This window comes from Sabethes cyaneus, chromosome 3 (genome assembly GCF_943734655.1).
Source record: "Sabethes cyaneus chromosome 3, idSabCyanKW18_F2, whole genome shotgun sequence".
NCBI classification, from domain to species: domain Eukaryota; kingdom Metazoa; phylum Arthropoda; class Insecta; order Diptera; family Culicidae; genus Sabethes; species Sabethes cyaneus.
The window spans coordinates 84,621,163-84,646,704 of NC_071355.1; the positions used below are offsets into that span (position 1 = coordinate 84,621,163).

The window sequence follows — 25,542 nt, forward strand, 5'->3', positions numbered from 1 at the left end:
TAGCGTCGACCCTGTGGCCCCCGTTCCCTTTGGAGAAAACTCCGAACAGAGAAAAAGTTGGACGAATTCGTCATTCGATTCTTTCAGAGGTGAAAATCGTGTTTTAAAAGTTTCAAGCGGAAGCAGAAACGCTTATAATTTGTCGCGGAAGTGCTGCGCATTGCGCGTGTGATATTTGCACCACCCGGAACTGGTTGGAAGTGGCCAGAAAAAGCAGTGGAAATCCGTTAAGCTTAGGACTGCAATTTCTCATTCTGCAGTATAGTGCGTGGAGTGTGTTGGAAGGAAGAAGATTAGCAGGACAGCTGACAAGAAGAAGCTCAAGTGAAGCGAAAAAAAAACTTGTCTGTGGTGTAATCCAAGCCCCGTAATTTTCTGTTAATATTACTCTACCGCTGAACTACCGTAAAGTGAGTGGAACAGTGCCTTAGAAGGCACTTTTTAAGACTGTTCAAGTTTTACGAATCGAGAAAACTACCGTATACTAATTATTGACCCTAGCCTAGCAGAAAGGAAGACAAAACCCATACGAACGCTGGTAGTAATATGAGTAATGCTATTAACCAAAATGGTACAGGTCTAGAGCAGCAGGTAAGCGATCATTGATATGACGACTGATTCCCGTTTACTTTTATGTCTCCGTCGATCTCGCTTTGCAATGCGCTGCATATAGCTGAAAGTGTTGCACAATGAACTTCCCCTAACCTGATTTCTTTTTCTGCTTCCGACTTGTAAACCAGTGATGCCAGTTTGGTTTCATAGTAAATACAACTTTCCATAATTTGTTAAAAAATCCACTTCCGATTTGTTGAAGTTATACTATATTTTAAATGCATTTAGATTGCTTAAGAAACGGAAAGTACGCTTTAAGTATGAAATCAAACAACGCAACAGGTTATAATATCATAATACAGGGATACCTCAATATAAGACAACCTCGTTATAAAATAAATTCAATACAGGGATACCTCGATCTAAGACAGCCTCGTTATAAAACAACGTCGATATAAGACAATTTTTGTCTTATATCGAACAAATCACTTTGACATAGCTGGTAACGATACCACAGCTAATTTTCCATTTCAAAATTAGCGCTATTATTTCAAAATAACCCTGAAAATTCTAAAAAAACTGATAATCCAAACGACAATAAATAGTTCTAAAACCGTAAATACAACACAGCAAAATTGGCGACCGTCAATGCAATTTCTTTTTGAAAAAATCATGTTTCGATATAAGACAACTTTTTGAAATTATAAATTGTCTTACATCGAGGTATCCCTGTACAAGACAATTTTTACATCGATATAAGACAAATTCCTTTGATATAGCTGGTAACGACACCAGAGCTAATTTTCCATTCTCCCTAGCCCTACGATAAAACTGAATCTTGTGGTGTAGGGCTTTTTAACTAATCAGCGGTCACATTTACTTCTGAATGTGGGTACCGTGCAAGCACCATATTCAAAACAGTGCCTAATTCCGAACAGTTGCAAATTTTTCATAAATATTGACAAAGTTCTAGCTATTTAAACAATTTAATCACTATATCTGATGATTTCATATTATTAAAATAGTTTAAATAGCTAGAGTTCTATCAATATTTAAGAAAAATTTGCAACTTTTCAGAAATAGGTACTGTGTTGAATATGGTGCTTGCACGGTATATGTCAAAATACTTTTGTGATTTCAAGTGGGACTCGGGGTAAAAATTTCCCAAATGCGATTGTTGCGTTGTTCAGAAAGTGCTTTTATTCCATTTAAGAATAAGGCCAGTATGGGGATCTCTGATAATTAATAGATGAATGTTTCTGGGATTCATCTCTATCACAGCTGTCACAAATATCACCGAAAAATGTCGGATCGATTGGGTCGGTCGGGGGCTGGATGGAGTCGGTAGGGTTGTTGCACTGACCCCGCGGCTGTCCTGTGCTCTGATGGCCGCGGGGTCTGTCGATGGGGACGGGGTCGATGCTTAGAGAGACGTTTAAGCCCACAGCTTTGCTGCACTAGCTCTTTGGTCTCGAGGGTTGGAAGGCGGGTGCGCCTCTATATTTTAAAGTTTCTGTCAACTACCGCGAACGTCCAGCTTGTGCTGCGCACAATTTACTTTGTATCTTGGGACAGTGCCATTTATGCACTTGGAGGATGAAAGATTAAATTTACCCTGATAAGTTAATAACCACTAATGCTCCGAAATTTGTCTTTCCTATTAGTTCATTTGCGGCTGTTTGTGTTGGAAATTAATAGCGGGCGCGCGATTGAGCACCGGTGTTAGGTGGGGCTGACGAATCCTCCACTTCTTCACTATACTACATTTTACAACTCAAGTAGTACAAAAAATCCAAAGCACATTTACAAATTCGATCTATCATTTTTCTTATCATCTTTATCATCATTATATTTAAAATACTAGCTGACCCGACAAACTTCGTATTGCCACAAATTAACCTGTGTTGTACATAAATCATGAATCTCGGATGATCTTTGTCACAATCTCGAGTTTTGCAAGCCCCCCAGTGGGCGGCGCTTCCGACGGCGGGTCACCGGCAACACTCGCGACCGTCTCGTCCTGAATGATCTAGTGTTACTATAGATAGTTTTTGTGGTCTTGTATTGACTAATGTTTTATGGAAGAGTCTCGAATTTCTCGAGTGCGATTAGTTTTTGAGTTTCGCAAAAATTTCTGTTTTATTTGTATGAGAGTCCATATCCCCCTACCACAGGGGTGAGAGGTCTCTAACTATCGTAAAATAAATTCAAGACTCCAAAATCTCCCACATGCCAAATTTGGTTCCATTTGCTTGATTAGTTCTCAAGTTATAAGGAAATTTGAATTTCATTTGTATGGGAGCTCCCCTCTTAAAAGGGGAAGGGGTCGTAATTCACCATAGAAAAAATTTCTGCCATCTAAAACTCCCACATGCCAAATTTGGTTCCATTTGATTGATTAGTTCTCGAGATAAGAGGAAATTTGCATTTCATTTGTATGGAAGCTTACCCTCTTAAAGAGGAGATGGGCCATAACTCGCTTTCTAAAGAGGAGAGGGGTCTCAATTCACCATAGAAAAAAATCTTGCGTCCAAAACCACTTACATGTCAAATTTGGTTTCATTTGCTTGATTAGTTCTCGAGTTATGAGGAAATTTGTTTTTCATTTGTATAGGAGCCCCCCCCCCTCCCCCTCTTAAAGTGGGGAAATCCATAGAAAATATACCATAGAAAATATTCTTGCCCCCAAAAACACCCACATGATAAATTTGGTTCCATTTGCTTGATTAGTTCTAGAGTTATGAGGAAATTTATATTTCGTTTGTATGAGAGCCCCCCCTCTTAAAAAGGTAAGGGGTCCTAATTCATCATAGAAAAAATGGTTGCCTCCAAAAACACCCACATGCCAAATATGGTTCCATTTGCTTGATTAGTTCTCGAATTATGAGGAAATTTGTATTTCATTTGTGTAGAAGCACCCCCTCTTAAAGTTGGGAGGGGTCCTAATTCACCATAGAAAATATTTTTGCCTCCAGAAACCTCCACATGCCAAGTTTGGTTATATTTGCTTGATTAGTTCTCGAGATATGAGGAAATTTGAATTTCATTTGTATGGGAGCCCCCCCTCCTAAAGTGGGTAGGGGTCCCAATTCATCATAGAAAAAATTTTTGTCTCCAAAAACACCCACGTGCCAAATTTGGTTCCCTTTGCTTGATTAGTTCTCGAGTTATGAGGCAATTTGTATTTCGTTTGTATAGGAGCCCCCCTCTTAAAGTTGGGAGGGGTTCTAATTCACCATAGAAAATATTATTGCCCTCGAAAACTTTCACATGCCAAATTTGGTTTCATTAGCTCTCGAGTTATGAGGAAATTTATATTTCGTTTGTATAGGAGCCCCCCCTCTTAAAGTGGGGAGGGGTTCTAATTCACCATAGAAAATATTCATGCCCTAGAAAACTTTCACATGCCAAATTTGGTTCCATTTGCTTGATTAGTTCTCGAGTTATGTGGAAATTTGCATTTCATTTGTATAGGAGCCCCCCTTCCTAAAGTGGGAAGGGGTCCCAATTCATCATAGTAAAAAAATTTGTCTCCAAAAACACCCACGTGCCAAATTTTGTTCCATTTGCTAGATTAGTTCTCGAGTTATGAGGAAATTTGTATTTCGTTTGTATAGGAGCCCCCCCTCTTAAAGTGGGAAGGGGTCCTTATTCACCATAGAAAATATTCTTGCCCTCGAAAACTTTCACATGCCAAATTTTGTTCCATTTGCTTGATTAGTTCTTCAGTTATGAGGAAATTTGTATTTCATGTGTATAGGATCCCCCCCTCCTAAAACGGGGAGGGGTCCCAATTCATCATAGAAAAAAATTTTGTCTCCAAAAACAACCACATGCCAAATTTGGTTCCATTTGCTTAATTACTTCTCGAGTTATGAGGAAAATTGTGTTTCTTTGGTACAGGAGCCCCCCCTCTTAAAATGGGGAGGGGTCCTAATTTACTATAGAAAATATTCTTGCCCTCGAAAACCTTCACATGCCAAATTTGGTTCCATTTGCTTGATTAGTTCTCGAGTTATGAGGAAATTTGTATGGAAGCCCCCCCTTTTAAAGAGGAGAGGAGTTGTAATTCCCCTTATAAAGAGGGGAGGGGTCTCAATTTACCATAGAATAAATTCTTGTCACCGAAAACACCCACATGCCAAATTTTGTTCTATTTGCTTGATTAGTTGTCGAGTTATGCAGAAATTTGTATTTCATTTGTATGGGAGCCCCCCTCTTAGTGGGGGGAGGGGTTTCTAACCATCACTAAAACCTTTCCTGGCCCCAAAAACCCTCTACATGCATATTTTTATGCCGATTGGTTCAGTAGTTTTCGACTCTATAAGGAACATACGGACAGACAGACAGACAGAAATCCTTCTTTATAGGTATAGATGACATTCCGGCCTTTGACAGAGAGATCTTAGAGTCAGTTCGTGGAGTCCGCGCAGGACCAGAATGCCTCCGCCTGCGGGCACAGGCGTGACGGCTATGCTTGGGGCTCTACCTGTTTGAGGTTGAAGTGTGATGTTTGAGGTCTTCCTGACACTTTGTTGACATCATAAAAGGGCCCAGCGCAGAGTTTTATACGCTATTAAGCGACCAGTTAGATGACCCAAAAAAAAGGAAAAAAAAGAACATGTTTCGATATAAGACAACTCTTTGAAATAATAAATTGTCTTATATCGAGGTATCCCTGTATGATACTTTTAACACTATATTGCATTAAGGCCTGAGACAGACCTCCTATATGATTTCTTGCATTCGTTGTTCTATTTTAGTCAGAAGCTCCAATATAAGATCCATGACAATTCTCAACTAGGAAAAAGAATTGTGCTAAACGTATGTGTTTTAATTTAGATGCTTGTTTGCAATATTTAAGAATTTGTGCAACATCTCAGGCGCAATCCTTATATAAGGGAAAAAAATCCAGATTTTAAAATATTATATTACATATTGTGTATCTAGCAGTAGCTCGCGTGCGTCGCCTCGCGGTTAATTGAGAACGAATCGATGATACTCTAGCAAATTTTCTATAACATTGACGAAAATACACTTTTTTTGCTGTGATAATCTTGATTCACTTTGACGGAAGTAACCAAAGTATATGACCAAAACGTCCAAAAGTGCCACTAACGCTAGATGCAAATTCTTTACTGATGCTCTTCTTGACTGCGATCTGGCATAATTAGTTTGAGTCTTTTTATGTTTATGACACCAACTTCTTTTTCGGGCCCACTACAAATCTTGCCCCGGATAAGAGAGTGTTCACGCCAGCTGTAGTTTAGACGCACATGTATTAGTTTCAGCTTTGTGTAAAACATTAATTAAGGGAGCGAGCGCGATTCTCGCTATGAAAACATGACGTCCTATCAAGGGCTTGGTTTGCCATACAGCCGAAATAAGACGCTTATAACATTAGATTTGCACGGTTAAAAATTCGTTTCTATTTTTCCGTTCTGTATAGACCATTTCATGGAACGTTTCAGAACATTTAATCGCTTGCTTTGTGAATGAAATTTTGACAGAACGTGTTGAACTAATGCGGGAAAAGAATATCAATATTAGCGGTCAACTTATCACCAGGCATACGCTGAATCCACGAGAATTCATTAAAAATGATTATTTCACGAGCAACATGTCAAAAGGTCCAATGTGCAAATGAGAGATTCTCTTTGCGTCTCCTCTATTATGCTTCTCAAGGCGGCATAAACTCATTTCGATCCAATTTTTCTTTAAAGAATAGCTAGCCAATAACGCCAGCCACCGTTTCGTGCTAAATAGATGCGTTCAAATGCATTTGCATCAGCGGGATAAGCGTAAGAGTGGAGACACGAAGAGAATCTCTCATTTGCACATTGAACATTTTGATTGTGTGGGAAGAGCGGGGCGCTTGTTAGCGGTCGGGTTTTCGGGTTCGGTGACGGATTCCTGTTATAAAGACCTCGCCTAGCTGTTTAGTCTCGAAGATTGGGAAGCGGGTGCGACTCTATGGTTTAAAGCTTTTGTCGACTACCGCGAAAGTCCACGTCGTTCTGCGTTTAATCTGCTTTGTAGACCTATCTGGGGATCAAGGGGTTGGAAGATGAAATTTGTTCTATGCGTCGAGCCCTTCCTTTTGAAAAGTTGGTGCCGAGTTGATAACCGCTGATGGTCCGAGATTTGTTTTCCGTGGTACATTTGTGGTTGTTTTTCGTGAAAATTGATGGCGGGTGCGCAGTTGAGGACGACCGGTGTTACGCAGGGCTGACGAGATCTCCACTTCTTCACTATCAGAGGTTGGAAAACTTGCAAAATGAATAGATACGCCGAGCATCGGCAAACGGTTTTTATCATGATAAAACAGCTACGCGAGTGGTTCAATTCGCCTATAACAATGAGCAACATACACTCACGCTTCGTAGCATCGATGAATATACGAATATCGTGAGCAACGCAAAAGTGCGAATGGACGCTTTCTGCTGCTTGTAAAGCCACTAACACTACTTTAAACTATTCCCTTTTCGTGGTAATATTATTTTGAATAATTTCCGACGTCCCCGGGCATTCTATATCCGAAAAATCGAACACACTCAATGTTCAATATTCAATTTTTGCACGAATTCTGATGTTCAAATTGAGGTTCTGTTCGATAAAATTCAAAACCGATGCGTGCATCATCGGCGAGGCAGGCGAATAGTGTATGTTCATGAGGGATGTTCATCGATTCAAATGATCACTTTTTCGCGAATTCTCCAACCACTGTTCACTGTACACAAAAGTACTTTTTACACGGTTTATTTTATGGAATACAGTAGGATTTCGAATTTGGCAACAAATGCGTGTCGCCTACGCTAAAATCGAAGTCGTGCCAAAATCGAGACCCTTTTTCGATATAAAAAAATTAAATGTAAGAAATGCATCAGAAATTGACTAAATATTATTAATCAACGATTGCAACCATTTTATGTTTAAAAGGTCCTCTAAGAGCTATCCGTCCGGTGCAAATAAGTGTTTGGCAGCTTGCGGTCAGACGTAGTCCTACGGCAAAAAAAAATATTGTTCGAAACATTCTACAACTGCAAACCTTTTTTCATGAACACACTGAGGGCATCACTTTTTCGTTATTTAAAGCATATTTTTGAAAGTGAAATATTTTGTATCTAATCTAATCTAATCTCACACTAACGCAGCCAATTCTTGAAGGCATCCTGGAAAATGACGATTACTTGAATCAATCATTTTTCTTGTCAACGGCCAGGCCAACTGCGCAGCATGTACCGCAGAGAGAATTCCAAGGAATCAAGTGGAACCAGAAAAAATATCTAATTCCATTTAACTCCTTGAAATCAAGGGGAAGGAAGAAAGCGTGGACCTCCCGTACCATACGCTTCCCGTACACATAGATAATGATTTATTTACAATCGTTGGGAGTATCTTTGCTAATAAAGGTTAAGTGATACTCCGGACCCTCAGGGATGAACTAATGGTATTTAGACCAGAAGCCAGGCTGCAATTGGCCAAGGATATAGCGCCTTATTTCGCTCTCTGAAAATAGATTAGTTTGCCAAAAATATTAGTTTAAATCATATAATACTTGAAAATAAAGTCGTGTGGTTTAATGGTTGCCTAAAACTACATTTGTAAGGTTAGGAACTGAAAACCGCACGACCCCGCACCTCCTAGCTTGGCTACTCAATTATACAAATTGAAGTATTTCCAGGTATGGCCACGTGGAGGCGCTAGGTAGGGGCTTGGGATGGCTAGAGCTATGTTGGGCGCTTCTTCCTAGTTGCCTTCCCCATTTCATACCCTTTGAAAGTGAAATATTTTGTATTGCCAAAAACGGATACCTTTGTTGCCAAAATCGAGACATGCCTAAATCGAGCCGTGCCAAAATCGAACCATGCCAAATTCGAAATCTCACTGTATTAAGAACGGGGCAATATAGAGACCATTCATTTATTTCTCAACACATTTGGGAGAGGCCCGACATTCGTCACGTATTTTGTAAATTGTCCCTAAGTTGCACCGTTCTTGTTTAATCGAAAAAAACAAAACGTGTAAAAGAAGACTTAAGTGTACTACATTTTACAACTCAAGTAGTACAGTACGTCCAGGACAAAGCACATTTACAAATTCGATTTATCTATCATTTTTCCTCTCTACATCATCATCATCATCACTATGACATTTAAAATATGACAACCTGGCCTTTGGCAGAGAGATATCAGAGTTAACTCGTGGAGTCCGCGCAGGGTCGGAACATCTCTGCCTGCGGGCATAGACGTGTCGGCTATGCTTGGCGCTCTACCTGTGTTCTAATGACCCACATTGTCTGTCTCGTCAGGTAGAACTGCAGTTTAAGGTCTTTCTGATATTCACGCCGACGACAGGAAGACCTACCGAACTATTAACTCAATGGTCGACTGCGCTGTTTTACAACAAGGCATTAACAACATAGACAGTTGGTGTGTCTTAAATGACATGGAGATGAACGCAACAAAGTGCAATATAATAAGTTTGACTAATGCACGGACGCAGGTGACTTATGACCACACAGTAAACGGTTTCAATTTGGATCATGTTACATCTATAAAAGATTTGGGAGTGACGATGAACAGCAAAGTCTGTTCCAACGAACACATTAGTGCGACTTCCAAGGCTTTTGCGATGCTTGAATTCATCCGCCGTAACGCACGTGAATTTCGTGACATGTACGCTTTTTGCTCTCTCGTTTGACGTGTCTCGAATATGCTGTTCAGATCTGGACACCTTACCACGCAATTGACATTGCTCGTATTGAAAGAGTGCAACGTGTTTTCGTTCGTTTTGTATTACGACGAATACCATGGAATCACCCGCAAAAATTACCGCCGTATGAACAGAGATGCCTTCCCATAATACTGGAGCATTTGCACCAACAACGAATGTTGTTGAACTCTTGCATCTAGCAAACTTTTTCGTCCCACCACATCGATCCACGTTGTAAGGCATAGAACTGCTTTAACTTGGTAAACAATTTAGAAATGTTCGATTTCACGTAGGCAGAGATCATTTTAAAATTAGCATAACCCTTCAAGCCCCAACCTACACAATTGTGTAGTTGAAAGCTTTTGCTAAAAATTCTACCTAAAATCGTTAATGCAATGTACAATGTGTAAAAGTTGGTGATACATTCCGTTATCGAAACTTGACCTTCGGTTTTTATACGACAGACTTCGCAGCCAGCTGTTAGAGAGTACAAGACAATTGCAGGACCAGTGCAACAATCTTATTAACTCTAACAGCCGAGATTCGAACATACGACGACTGGCTCATTAGGCCAGCATCATACCTCAAGGGCAATTGGGAGGGTAAATTTGGACTATGTTAGCTCAGCTGAATAGTTACACTTCGTATTACAATAGTTAAATACGTTCTAGGAGTTTCGCAGTAACAATAACGTGTTTCGCAGTAACAATAACGCAATCAATATCGATTTCAGTCTGTAAGCAGGGATTATGTAGATAAACTGTTTAGTGTGTCTACAACCCTGTGTTTGCAACCAACGGGATTCATTCCGTGTTTGCATTCCAACGGGATACTATTTCTAGCATTTCCCATATCATAAGTACGCCTTTCGCGGCGGATGCGGAGGTGCCCAGAAACGGTTCAGGGCCAATAAATTGCTGAGCCGATCCTTGTCTTGCTGGGTTGCCAACAAATTCATTACCCTCGATTCCGCAGTGACCGGGCATCGAAAGTAATAAAACTTTGTTTTGACGGGAGAGCTCCCTCAATGCCGTGCTGCACTCCCAAACTAATTTGGACACGCATTTGGCGGACTTGAGTGCCATATTGTTGCACAGATGTATATTGCATATACTTCTGCTTGAAAAACGGTGGGCCACTTTCCTAATGAGATAGTTTCCCTTATGCCGGGTCCGTACACTCCGGAGCGTGTGCAGGCCCCCATTTTTGAACCATTTGTAAAAAGGTAGATGGTTCCAGATGGAAGATCGGACCCTCAATTATTCCACATTGAGCGATCTGTTTCAATCACCTCATATGGAATGTCCATATTGGGCCTGGCTTCCGTGCATAGTCAGAGACTGAAGTTACTAAGGGTGTCAGATTTAACTCCCGAAGTATGCGAAGATGACCGATTTGGTCACCTTCGAGTTTAGTTTTACTCCTTTGCAACCGTAGTGCGCCGAGCTCTGCTTCCTTCTTCACATAAAGATGCAATAGATGTTACTGGTACTGATTTCACGGAAATGGCCCTTGGTTGTTTCTCGACAGATTTTCAACCTCTTTTCACCAATTGACTGGAAATGAAGTCTAGTTTTGGAACAAATTATGAATTTGATTAATTTTCCATGACAGAAAAAGATACAAACGAGGAAAAAATCAGTTTTTGACATACCCCTGAACAACTCGGAATATCCCCGGTGCCCACTGGGCATTGCGAATCTTGACTTATTTTAGAAATACTAGAAAAAATTTCCCGTTGAATGCATAATTGGTTTCATCTAAAGATGTCCTACTTTGTAGAAGTTTTAGCCGTTTGAATTTCCTCAAAATTTTGCCTGTCCGGATCATTTTGTCTAACCCCTGTATTTATCAACGAATTGCAATTTCCCGAACCATTGGACATCGACAGCGTAACTGAAGTGTCTCAAATGGCATGTAGATAAACGCAACGAACTCAAAATAATAAAATTTGTCAAAGCACGAAACACGGATGTGACGACTAAACTATGATTATGGAGTAAATTATTTCAGTTAGGATTATGTCGATAAAAGACTTGAAGCGCAACCTCCGAGTCTTTTGCGTTATTTGATTTTATCCACCGTAACGCAAGCGAGTTTGACGGCGTGTATGGCCTGAATACGCTCTACTACTGACTTGAACGAAGCGTTCTTAAATAAACTGTACGGCTCACTGTTTTGAATTGTTCAACGTTGTTTCATTCGTTTTGCGCTGCGACGTCCACCATGGAATGAGCCACAAATATTACCACCGTACGAACAGCATAGGATATTTTTGTATATTTACTTTTGATGTTCAGTGACTATGACTGAATTGAGTGCCCAAACCTCTTGCGAGTAGCAAAGGTTTTCGTCTCAGCGTGTCTATCCCGCTAAAGTTTGAGAATATTAACTGTTAGACAAAGAACTGTATTTGGATAAAACCACCCACTGAAAAATTCCCTGCTAATGATTTAGATGTTTTCGATTTTCCGACATCCGTTATCCGCGATAACAAACTTGAATCTGCTACGGAGTTTAACGCGAACCGGAGCCTGTAGAACCCCTGGGATTGGATTGCCAACGGGTTTCTCTGAAGTGTGGTTATCGAGCAAGACACATCCATCGCGTTTCGTCAACCCAGTCGTACAGCTGACGAAACTGAATTCTGGTAACTGTTTGTTGTCCTGTCTCCTATGCTGTGTGATCTCTCGATGTCGATGATCTTCTAAATAAATTGGCTGACACAGGCTATGTAGTCATAGGATTCACTGACGATATAGAAATTTTAGTAAGGGGAAAGTATGCGCGAACTATTTCCAATAGAAAGTAAGCATATTTCCTAAACTACACACTTAAATGGTGTGACTTGGAAGTACTAAATATTAAATCTTCTAAAACAGTCATAAGTACCATTTGCAAGAAGAAGGAAATATAGTATTGCAGCTCTACAGCATGGGGGAAGTTCAATTGCAGCTATCCAAACATACCTGGGTGTTATATTTGACCTTATAAGCTAAATTGAAACGATCATCTAGGGTATGCAATCTCCATCAGCAAATAATCCTCTTTTAGATTGCAGCCCATCATTTGGTAAAAAGTGGGGACTTGAGCCGATGATGATTCACTGGATCTGTTCGGAAATTGTGCAAGCCAGATTACTGCTTAGTTGTCTTCGAGGTACGATGCTGCCCTAACAAGCCAGTCGTCGTATGTTCGAATCTCAGCTAGGCGGTGCTGCTAGATAGAGTCAGCAGGATCGTTGCACTAGCCCCATAACTGTCTTGTACTCTAATAGCCGGCTGCGAAGTCTGTCGATAAAGAAGGGTCAAATTCTCAACAGGACGTTTAGACCCATGGCTATGTTTTGAGATCCAGATTAACATATGCTTCGCTAGTGTGGTGGCCTGAAACTACACAAATAACAGCTCAAAAAGCTTGGAAAACTACAACGTATGCACAGTGGGGAATCGCTGGCCAGCAGCCAAAAAATGAAAGTTCATTTCGACTCTCCGTTGTATTTTTCCTGTGATTCTATGCTATTGAAGTGTTCAAATCCAAAATTTTAGATCAATATGATAAAATTTCTATGAATCTTGAAAGTATGCTATCTCAGCATGTTTTAGCGTTTTTTTGAAAAATAACCGAATATTTCAAAACATGCTAGAGGTCTAATGGTAGGTCGGATTTCAACGGCGTCTAAGGAAAAGTTCTTCAAAAAATAGTGCTGAATATAGCCCATTAATTGAGTATGCAGAAATTTTATCATAGTATGCCACAATTTTAATTTTCATTAAAAAAAGTGCCATATTTTCGCGTAAAACACGCTTAAAAGTTTTGAAGCCAAGGTTCGCCACTATTGACACTACCGGTAAAAGTTAGCGTAAAATATGAGCTTTCACATGGATATAGTCTCATTTAGCGCAGAGTAGCGCAGAGCACAGATATTACGCTTGTAAGGCTACTATATCAGAATTCAACAATATAGACAAAATGCAAACACTCAAAGTAAACGGTGGTTATCTTAATTATGGGATATCTCCTTTACATTGTTGGATAGGCTGCTTCGAATGTCTGGTCCATATTGCATATTGACCAGATTTTAGAGGCTGGAGGAAATCTCGAGGATACAGCGATAGTAATGACGGAAATCCAGCTCGAAGATCTTATGCCAATCCTGGTATTAGTTCTGAAATCACGGGTATTGATATGAAATTAATTAAAAGTTCGAGAAATTTTCTTATAGCAAGTTCTTGAACACATTATTTCAGAAAAATTCGAAACTTATTGTTTGTATACCAAAAACCTTTACGTCAGGGTATAGTCCTCATATAATACGTCCACTACAATGCGAAGAATTTGAATTCGCGGTCATAAATGAATCTAGACAACTATATTGCTGATAGGACGAATGACAGAAGAAGCAAAAAAATAAGCTTTTTTGTTTAATTATAGTCACTTTAACAACTCGGGTCATTCGTAACTTCTGCGGGGTTGGGAATTGAACCAACGTCGTCGGTGTGACAGGCGTGAATGGTAGCCTCTGCACCGGTATTGACCCTCACGAAAATAAGCTTATAAGACAATATTTTACATGCACAGATAAGTGTGAAAATACAAATCGTGATAGAATTATTCGTCTTCTTATTTCTCCGGATAAAGCTTATAGCTTCTTCGAAACGGAAAAATGTAATTAGAAAAATCTTTCTGAGAACGCTATATTACTATTGAAGTCGAAACGTGAAACTAGTGATTCTGCAGAAGGAGAAGAAGAAGAAGAATAAGAAGAAGAATAAGAAGAAGATGGAGATGACCAAAACACTTTCCAAAGCTCTAGATGCTCTTTATATCTTCTACCGTTGCTATTCGCACAACTTGAAGCAGAAAAAGGTGCTCTTAGATTTCGGCGTGTTAAACATTTTCAAGATGGAGATCTCAATGGACATTTACGAATCCTCCGAGATTTTTAACTGAACACCCTGGTAATCATGAATGAAGACTGGATGAAAATTAGGACAAACTTCGATATACCCTTCAAAGTAATCGATGGCGATTACACACATCCTGCTTAAATGCTGAGCTTAAAGTCGGGGAATCATCGTTGATTGAAGCCAATTGAAGAGCTGTTCCAACATTACGGCAATCAAATTACGCCATGCCAAAACATCACACGCAGTTTGAATAAAGCAGATCTGAGTACACTGACCGGTCTTTTAACCGGACACTGTCCGAGAGCTGAAACAAAAAAGACAATGAAGTTCATTAAGAAAGTCATGCCTTCTTGGGGGAAAATGCAAATTCATAGGACGACCAACATTTTTACTGATAGTCGACCTGATTATCCATAAACAGCAAATCGGAGTATACTACAATAGATTTAACTAATGGTCGCGGTGGTTTAGGCTCCTATAAAAAAACCGTTTGTTGTTTGAGTTGAGCTTCAGTTGGGTTCTGACTTGTTCGGTAGCAGTTGTAGCCAAAAATGGATTCGCCGCATAGGACTACAGCTGTCAGTATTCAGTTTTTTCGCCAAAGCATAATCTGTGATGTTGGGATCTCAGCCTTGGCTTCCCAAATAACCTTAACCTTAAATCGCAGTTGACTATTTGCGCCAGAACTTTGCTTTGCTTTTATACGATTCGTTATGGCCACTTCTACAATAAAGACTCCTTTAGCCAAATCTTGGTAATGGTCAGATGCAGCACCCTAGCCGGTACTTCATCACCGTAGTTTAGTAGCTTGCTCCGTAATTTGTCTTTACCAGCGGCTTAATCGATCCCCTTCTCAACTACCTGAAGACCAAGAGCCGGAAAACGCTCGTCATCCGTACTTTCTCCTAAATCTATGACCGTACTGCCTTCGTTCGCTATTATATTGCAATTAGCGTGCTCAGGTTGATGTAGTTTCTCTATAAATTCTTGAACATACAAGCTATGAATAGCTAAACTAGACAACATACCCTCAAAAGCTTTTCTATCCCACTTGTGACGCTTCAGTTTTGGAACCTCCTGTCGTTCGTTGCGTAACTCAAAGAAACTCAATTTGTTGCTTCCACCAATCGTTTATAGTGTAGGCAGTCTTAAACCAGCATACGAATAATCAGTGATTTCACCATTACCCATTATCTTGGTAACAATAACGCTTTAAACAGGGTTACTAAACTAAACTCCTGTTTTACCATGGTACAGTTCAAAATATCTCAAATCTCAATCGTAATTACGCTTCATATAAAATTTTTTATTATTCCGATACTCCGATAGTAAGTTGTTGAATTGAAGACCAACAATTGAAAATGGCCCAAGTCGAAAATGTAAACAACAGAGTGAGGGTTTATTTTCCTATGCTAGTTCAGCAAGGAATAACTCTCACTCGGTTTGTTTACATTTTGGACTTGGGCCCTTTTCAATTGTTGGTCGAGAATTACTCAGTTTTCAAAATGAATGTTCGCCTTGCTGAAAAACTCAATTTCGCAGCGACAGTTTAGCTGCCAGTTGCCGGAAAGGCAAAATCCCACTATGTAGTATTTCTAACGGTAATCTAAGCTTGGCAGTTTTAACTGGATTCGCACAACGTGACCGATAAGTGTACCACTTCGCATCAGAACCGACTAGTCATCGTCAAGAGACAAGTCGTATCCACGTTGCCTCAGTCGCATCATGAGGTGGCTGCGTGAAGGCGAAACGTCATTACTAGTTGCTTTTCAAGAAGGGCCAACATCTATCAGTAACAAACGCAACCAGCCAAACTGAAACATGTTTCAGCTTGAACTTGAGAAATTACACTCAGACTTGGTAAGCGGTCTTTTAATTCTCAAACCTCTACGATACAGCATAGCACATGGGGAAACAGTAAGCAGGGGGGTGATGTCGTTGACTGTACCAGCATAAAGAGGAAGCCAAAACAAAGGAATGAGAAAAGCTTTCTCCTCCATTATGTGGCACACTTATTTGTTCGACTCATTGTGGAACTGGCTTATTACTGCGCAAATATTTTCGATTGTAAAGAGTAACATTTCCACTACTGCGAACAACGATGCCAGTTATTCACATACTTGTTCATGTAGCTTTGAGGCGACTTTATATTTTCTTGAATAGTTATATTGACTAGCGTTATTATGTCTAAAGAATGTCAATGGTGTAACTATCGTGTAGCTAATACCGGAATTAAATTTGATTGCCTGTCTATTTTTTTTATTGACAGTATAAGTAAAATGGCTTCAAACATCTAATCGTTTTATGTGTGAATTTTCGCTTTCGCAGTTGCTGCTTATCAATTGCTCTACAGCGTAACTTTATTCAATGAATCATTGGCAGGTATTATTTGCTACTGCTTTGCAACAGGTAGCATACCAGCCGATATTACACCAATGTCATCCATACATATACGATTGGCACTGAACTAAACCTGACTCAGTCTGTTCGACTCAAGGTTGGCTTGTAGTCTTTTTATAGTCTTCAAGCTCCATACACTGCCGCTTGAACTGCTGATTGCATCGAATTTTCTTCATCCATAGGCGAGCGTGTAGTACCGACAGTAGAAGGGCACGGCTAAATAAGTTACATTATGTGTTGAAGACTTTGGGCTTAGTTTTTATTCTTGGTAAAATTGATCATTTAAAATAACAAAGATTCAGAGTTACACACAAGCAAACAATTTTATTGGAAGTGTTTCATTTTGAAAACCACATCAAAACCTTTCGCTTAACGTATACTTACGTAATTGTTGAAACTCACAAGAGTCGAAACTGTGTGATTGGGTACCAAATTTAAGCATGCACAGTGTTTCTGTATATACCTCTGTTAGCAGCGCATAAAAATAAAATGAAAAACATTACGTAGAGGACGGAATGCAAATTAAACAATGCCTCATTTGATAGAGAAAATTAAATACTAAATAACTCTATTTTGTGACCCAATGGTTGTCACTAGAAGTGGTTGGAAAATAAAACTAGAAGAAAATTATGCAATCACTGAATGTTGCTCCATCGACGGAGCGTCTCAGTAGAATTTGTAGATAGAATGACGCAGGTTTTCGATTAATTGCACAATTTGTCAGTTTTACCTCTAGTTAAAATTTGATGCTCTATAATTTTTTCTCTTCAATAGTCAAGTTTACTTCAGAATACGTTCCTCTACTTACTGAAGGATGATTTTTCAAAAACGTCACATGGGTTTGAGCCTAAGGTCTTAGAATCTTAAGAAAAGCAGCATAGTATTTAAATAATTTGAGGTATTCTACTTTCTCAGAGAACTCTAAGAGAAATTTCAGATTTGCTCCGACATCGTTTGTTTCAAAAATTCATAAGGTTCGTAGAACAAACATTGCTCTATAAAAATGCAAGCAAATTTTCTTAGCAGTTCAAGAAAAATGTTCAGAGAAAGTTTTCCACAAAATTTTTAATGTGTCGGAAAACTCCAAAGAAAAGTTGCAAACACTGTTTTTCTCCCTGGAATTTTTTTAAAATATTGGGTTTTTGTTTGTCAATTACTACTGTTCTAAGTTCTAAGGATAAAAATGGCGCAATAGATCTAAAAATCCTGGATCGGATAGACTACCTCCTGGGATTATTATTCTCCGATAAGCGGATATGCTTAGACCACTGCTTCGTCGTATATGTACATACTTAGACCACCACTTTGTATATAGGACCTTATTACATTAGCCATCTCGAGCAACTCGACTCAACTCAGCCAGTGGCGAGTATCGAGTACGGAGAAAACAAACATCATAGTGGCTTAATTCACGGCCAGAACAAAACAGACTAACTCGTCATCTACTGCCAGTAGCTTTTTTAGCGATCGACTCAGTTCAGTTACTCAATATAATCGTGTCGCTATTAATTCGACCATTTCACTCGATTCAACTTCCATAATAAAGCCCATAGTTTATCCGACTTTTCTCCGGAGTTGTTCAGTTGTGGATACTTTTTTCCAAAAAATATTTTTCCCAAAGTGCTGAGAAAAAATGTCTTGCCGTTTTAATAAAAAAAAGTGTGTTCCACGACGCTTCGTTAAAGAGTTATGACTTTTTTTGAATATGCGATGTCCGAAAAAATGATAAAATTTTTCTTGAAGTTTTATGGGCAAATGAGAGACTTTGAATATCTATACCTATAAAAAAGGATTTCTGTCTGTCTGCTCGAATGTTCCTTATAGAATCGAAAACTACTGAACCGATCGGCGTGAAAATTGGCATATAGGGGTTTTTGGAGCCAGGGAAGGTTCTTATGATGGTTAGAGACCCCTCCTCCCACTAAGAGGGGGGGCTCCCATACAAATAAAACACAAATTTCTGCATAACTCGAGAATTATTTAAGCAAATGGAACAAAATTTTACATGTGGGTGTTTTTGTAGACAAGATTTTTTTCTATGGTGAATTGAGACCCCTCCCCGCTTTAGGAGGGGGGGGCTCTTATACAAATGAAATACAAATTTCCTCATAACTCGATAACTAATTAATCAAATGGAACCATATTTGGCATGTGGGTGTTTTTGGTGGCATGAATTTTGTCTATGACAGGGCTTAAAAAGGGATCGCAAGTTGAATGTGACTGCCGTGAATGCGAACTTTCCGCATTCAAACTCCGATTTTTGAACGATCATTTGACCGTTTTTTTAATCCAGTCAATATGCCGCTTGCGCTGCTGCCGTCGTACAATTCATGCGGCATCTCAGCAAAAGCAAACAGTCGATCTCCCGTTTTGCTTTGCGCTTTGAGAATATAAACTGCAAACTGACTGGAAGCATACGGTGACGTATTTTTTCGTTTCTCTTTTTGTCTCCAAATCGGCTGCTCACAGTAATAGTTTGTCACCCGGACGTCGGTCCGACGCATGCAAAATATTCGTTTGTATTGGACGGAGTCCGACCGACTTCTTCCATGCACATGTAGTGGTTGTTTTTTTGTAGTATTGAATCATACGATTGTGCGGTTGCTTTTCGTAGCGTGGTGATTGCCAGTCATTTGACTGTTTTGCAGTCATTCGCTGCTCCAAACGGTAAAGGCAACTTGATCGAAACGAAAATGTCAAAAAGTTTTAGAAGCCGTTCGTTCTGCAGCGTGCAGTCGGCGTTTGACTGTGCAAAATGCCAGTTGTGTTATGCATAGCATTCGTATTCCACCTCTAAACGGACGGTGTGAACTTGAATGCGCGTTGGTGTGACTGCGGTAGAAAAAAAGGATCGGTCGAAGCCCTGGTCTATGACGAATTGAGACCCGTTACCTTTTTAATGAAATACAAATTTCTTTATAACTCGAGAACTAATCAAGCAAATGCAGCCAAATTTAGCATTTGGGTGTTTTTGTAGGCATTTTTTTCTATGGTGAATTGAGCCCCTCCCCTCTTCAAGAGGGGAATAATGACCCCTCTCCCTTTTAAGAGGGGGGGGGGGGGCTTCCATACACATGAAATACAAATTTCCTCATAACTCGAGAACTAAGCAAGCAAATGGAACAAAATTTGACATGTGGGTGTTTTTGGAGACAAGAATGTTTTCTATGGTGAATTGAAACCTCTACCCGCTTCAGGAGCGGGGGCTTCTATACAAATGAAATACAAATTTCCTCATAACTCGAAAAGTAATCGAGCAAATGGAACCAAATTTGGCATGTGGGGGGTTTTGAAGGCAGGATTTTCTTTATGATGGTTTGAGACCCCTCACCCCTGTGGTGGGGGATAAGAACTATGATACAAATAAAACAGAAATTTTTGCGTATCTGAAAAACTGATCGAACTCGAGAAATTTTAGACTCTTTCATAAAACATTAATCAATAACAAGACCACCAAAAACTATCAATAGTAACATTAGATAATTCAGCGCGAAACGGCCACAGGCCGCAAGTGACCACTGCGGGGGTCAGCCCCCCGTAGAGATCACCTCTATTTAGGTTTATTTATTTTCCTAGATGTACTGACCTCTATTACTTTCCTTCAGTTGGGTCACCCCTGCGAAATGGTACTTTCTACGAAAAGATTTTCCGTGAAATGGTACATCCCGCGTAAGGTTTTTCGCGAAATAGTATTCTGCGAAACTCTATATTCCGTGTTATAGTCAACCGAGAATTGGTGTTCCGCAAAATGGTATTCGGCGAAATGGTTTGTAATGATGGCGAATATTTAAATGTTATCCGCTTTATTTTATCAGGCTAAGCAATGGGGGAGTTGTTTTCTACTTCATTGTGAGCAAAATTTGTATATTAAAACACCCATGAACTCCCCAGAAACTTGCAAAACTCGAGACAAAGGTCATCCGAGATTGACGATTTATGTACAACACAGTTTAATTTGTGGCAATACGAAGTTTGTCGGGTCAGTTAGTTTTATATATTTTTTTCGTTCATAAGTCCGTTAAATATGGATCGTCTGCAGAATCACTTAATTTTTATTAGCCAGAATAAGTTATGCAATTTCAACTCTGGCACAACAGAGTTTTTTTTTCAGCATTTGTGCAATGATAAGCAAAGCGCACCTCCAAGCGAAATCGTCTTCTTTGGTTTCCTTTGAAATTTTTATTTTAATTCAGAAGCTCATAATTTATACGTTTTAACTAGGTGTTTTGACCATTCTCTGTCTATCTTTTTGCAGTTTGCTGGTCTGGACTTGCAGCAGCAGCCGCAGCTGATCAAGCAAGATTCTGGAAATTTTAAATCTTCGGCTGCTCGTTACGTTCCGCCCCAACTGAGAAGTGGCCGTGGTACAGGTGGAGGTGGCGGTGGTGGTGGTAGCGGAAGTGGCTCCGAAAGTGACCCGTGGCCAAATAACCGTGGAGGTGGCCGTGGAGGCTACGATCGTGGTGGTCGTGGAGACGATTATTCCGGAGGATCTTCGAGATATTCGGACCGCGATCGTGGAGATTCCTACAATAACCGAGGCGGAGATTTTAATCGTCGAGGAGGAGGAGGCGGAAGATTCCAGAACGATCGAAGGGATAACTACAACCGTGGAGGCGGTTTCAACAATCGTAGCGGCGGAGGCCCTGATCAGCAGCCTCAATCAACATTTGAACAAAATGGCGAAGAACCTCGCGACGGTCAGTTTGTCGATCGTACTGAACAAAGAGGTGGTGGTAACTGGAATAACAGTTCTCGCGGCGGTCGCGGAGGGGATTATAATGATAAGCCAGTGGATAGCCGTCCACCACAGAACGACCGTTGGCAGGAGCCTCCCGCGAACGGAGGATCGATGGACATTAGAGAAGGAGTGTTTAACACCGGAAGTAATTTCGGAGGCAGCCGCGGTGGAAGAGAAAACATGGGAGGACGCTGGAACGACCGCGGAAGAGGAGATGTCGATTACACGCAGCTCACCAGTCGCGACGAACGTCTGGAAGCCGAGCTCTTCAAACACGGTAATACCGGTATCAATTTCAGCAAGTACGAAGATATTCCCGTGGAGGCGACGGGAGACGAAGTTCCGACACACATCGCAACCTTTTTGGATATCGAGCTGACAGAGATTATAGAGAACAACATAAAATTAGCGCATTACGATGTTCCGACACCGGTTCAGAAGTATGCCATCCCAATTATCATGTGCGGACGCGATTTGATGGCTTGTGCGCAAACCGGATCCGGTAAAACAGCCGCCTTTTTAGTACCGATTCTCAATCAAATGTACAAGCATGGAGTTAGCCCTCCACCACAAAATCGTCCTTTTAATCGTCGTAAACAATATCCACTTGGTTTGGTGTTGGCTCCAACTCGCGAGTTGGCTACCCAAATTTTCGAAGAGTCTAAAAAATTCTGCTACCGTTCTCGCATGCGTCCAGCTGTTTTATATGGCGGTAATAACACCCAAGAGCAAATGCGCGAACTAGATCGTGGCTGCCATTTGATCGTGGCTACACCCGGCCGTTTAGAAGATATGATTATGCGTGGCAAGGTTGGACTGGATAATATTCGTTTCCTTGTACTAGACGAGGCCGATCGTATGCTGGACATGGGATTCGAGCCGCAGATTCGTCGAATTGTAGAGGAGAGCAAGATGCCTCCAACGGGAGATCGCCAAACACTTATGTTCTCCGCTACGTTTCCGAAAGCAATCCAGGAACTTGCTAGTGATTTCCTTCACAATTATATTTTCTTAGCTGTTGGTCGTGTCGGGTCTACATCGGTCAATATTACCCAATCGATCTTCTGGGTGGATGAAAATGACAAGCGTTCCCATCTATTAGATTTATTATCGAACATTAAAGCTCAGAACGAGGGTGACGATAAGGATTGTTTGACACTTATTTTCGTGGAGACGAAAAAGTCGGCGGATTCGCTAGAGGACTTCTTATACAATTATAATCATCCGGTAACTAGTATTCACGGTGATCGTACCCAGAAAGAACGAGAGGAAGCACTGAAATGTTTCCGCTCTGGCCGTTGCCCGGTTTTGGTCGCTACAGCTGTCGCCGCTCGTGGTCTGGACATCCCTAATGTGAAGCATGTTATTAACTTTGATCTGCCGGCAGAAGTCGAAGAATACGTGCACCGCATCGGTCGAACTGGCCGTATGGGAAATCTCGGAACTGCAACTAGCTTTTTCAACGAGAAGAATCGCAACGTAGCCAATGGACTGGTCCGATTGTTACAGGAAACACAACAGGAAATTCCGTCATTTTTGGAAGACATGACCACCGATCGTTCTTGGGGTAGCCGTGGTCGCGGAGGTGGACGCAACCAACGCTATGGTGGGACAACCTCCACCTTTGGCTCTCGGGATTACCGTCAACAGAATAATTCTCGCAACAACAATCGTGATCAGCGCAGTGGAGGCGGCGGCGGTGGCCGCAGCAATTACGGCGGTGGAAACTATGGTGAGTTTTGCAAACTTGTTTTCTAACTTGTCAATATTTAACAACTGATATATGTTGGAAAAACAAATCTTTAAAAGCTACGATTTCTCAGCTATCAGTTTTCGATATAATTTTATTTTAACAAGACATTCCTTTTGATTACACATTGTAGGTCGCGAGGATGGAGGCTACTTCCGTAATGGTGGCAGCAGTGGAGGTGGTGGCGGTGGCAGCGGTGGTGGAAGCTATGGCGGAAGCTATGGTGGAAGCTACAATAACAACAGTAACTCTGGCCACGATTGGTGGAATGAATAAGCGATCAGGTTCCACAGATAGGAATCTGCTAGCAAAACATTTCCAGACAAGCTACGGAAACTGGAAAAGGATGCACATTCACACACAAAACCAACACAGATCATTCAAAATAGAACACAGAATTAACGCCCGCTCTAAATTAACACTCAACACAAGCAAAAGAAAAAAAAAATAGTTTTGTTTATATTGAAATAGATGAATATATCCAAACGGCAAATCATTTCAACAGAAGTAATTAAAGTACTTTTCAGTAATTTTTTTAATCATACAAAAGAAGATGTAAAACAAAGAATCAAACCAATCAAAAAAATCTTTGTTAAATACGAGAAAATTATAGCAAAATTCCTAATTTATGAAATTATATGCATTTTAAAACATCTTGCAGGCCCACTTAGGAATTCAGAATTATGAAGAAATATAAAGCAGTGAATTTAATAGCATTCTTTAAACCCACATGAATATACCCAACAGAAGAAAGAAATATAATCATGATAAAGAGAACACAACAATGAAAAATCGCGAAATAAGTCTATCAATAATACAACCTGAAGGGAAAACCTTCATGATTATTCTGCCAATCGCTTCTTTCTACACCGGTCAGCCGCAGCCAACAGGCATAACCAACCGTGACTAAATTTGAAAGCAGAACTACCTATGTCACGGTGATAAACAATTTGATGTAATAGTAAACACAAGAAGCGATAGCGCAGATTGAAAAGGACTGTTTTGAATCGTCAAAAGTGGCAATGGAAACCAACGTGAAAAGATGAATTTTAAACAACTGGTAAGACAAAAAAAAACAAATAATTGCACTTTCTCAATATGTACTAAATTCCGTACAGAAACCAACAACCGATTGTGACAAATTATCTTCAATAATAGCAACAACAATAGATAATTCGATGCAAAACGGACAAGTAGTTTGTGTAATTCATTGTAGAAGACTTCGAAATCACATTACCATTAATTATCCGAAACTAAAGTTTATATCCTGATCGGCCGCAACTAACTGTTACACTCAATAGGATCATACCACAGCCCCGCCTATTGGCCTACACTCTATCAGCTGGCTGTAAAGTCCGTTGAATAACACTAGAAGGTCAGATTGCGAGAACGTAATATAGCAACTAGGTTTTGCATTATTTTTTTGACGTAGAACTTCGTCTTACCGCAGGAGTCAATCCAAAATTTGGATTCAAGCCAGCGTCACGAAGGAATGAAAGATTTTGAACGCGAATAGGGTATGTTGCTACATTGTCGTAATTGCCTATTCCCGTCCTATCCAACACAAATTATTAAAAATATCAACATTTTTATGACACACAATGCAAAACTAGTTATTCCCTAATATTTTAGTTCAATGTCTATCATACGCGATCAATCAAAGTGAGGTGAAATATATTTAAATGCTTTTTATCATTAAAGAAGTCCTACCAGCCAAATTTCTTACGTTTTTTCGTGCAACGAAGAAGACAATATCGACTAATCGTTTTAATTTCCGTCATTCATAAATGAAAATAACTCACGCAAGGCATTGTCGTTATTCTACAGCCAGGAAAACTTGCCTAACCTGTAGAAATTTTGTAGAATAACATTTGTCATGCCGTCCTACACAAATACATGCGCGTTAGCTTCGTAAACATTCTTGTGATTTTTAGTTCGGACGATGAAACATTTTGATGGACGGATTTTTAAAACGGTACGACAAATTTTAGAAATAAAGTCAGTTGCGTAATTTCAATAATATGCTTTAATAGTCGCTTTTCAGTGATTTCAAAGTTCACGGATCGGAAGGTAAGTGTGTTTTAGTCAAATCAGCACAAGAACTTTTGGAGTATTCATTAAATCCATCCAATAAATGATGAAAATTAGAATGGCTTTACTTATTACGACAGGAATTAGAAAAAAAACTCTATCTCTTCCAATTTAAAACGGATTTTGATGGCTCGCATACCATTCGATTTATAAAAGATACAGTAATTGTATGGCTTTCTTGAAAGGAGTGTTTTCTAATCGCTATATAGTGAAAATCAACGGAAACTTTCAAGTAAAAATTTTTCCATACATTTTCGTGTCGACGGACGACGATTACATTCACCAAGCTTGTGTGGTTGTGGCTGCTGCTGCTGCTTCAAGGCAAAGAAGCAGAATAAACTTGCGACGGTTGCGTAGTCCTGCCTTCTTTATATGTGTAGACT

The 25,542-nt window shown here is 40.1% G+C and overlaps 1 protein-coding gene across 1 annotated transcript; it reads left to right on the top strand.

Annotated features, from left to right (window-relative positions):
• Positions 1-39: 39 nt before the first annotated feature.
• LOC128744389 (ATP-dependent RNA helicase bel) lies at positions 40-24,252 on the top strand. The gene is made up of 3 exons (XM_053841370.1): positions 40-591; positions 20,833-23,050; positions 23,202-24,252. Exons 1-3 carry the CDS (start codon positions 547-549, stop codon positions 23,342-23,344), a joined length of 2,406 nt encoding a protein of 801 aa, XP_053697345.1. The 5' UTR covers positions 40-546; the 3' UTR covers positions 23,345-24,252.
• The last annotated feature ends 1,290 nt before the right edge of the window (positions 24,253-25,542 follow it).

Bases quoted from the DNA above. Each gene is read 5' to 3' on its own strand.
- LOC128744389 (XM_053841370.1), top strand. From the start codon at position 547: ATGAGTAATGCTATTAACCAAAATGGTACAGGTCTAGAGCAGCAG. The intron at 592-20,832 runs GTAAGCGATCAT...ATCTTTTTGCAG, and splicing joins GTACAGGTCTAGAGCAGCAG to TTTGCTGGTCTGGACTTGCA. The intron at 23,051-23,201 runs GTGAGTTTTGCA...TACACATTGTAG, and splicing joins TTACGGCGGTGGAAACTATG to GTCGCGAGGATGGAGGCTAC.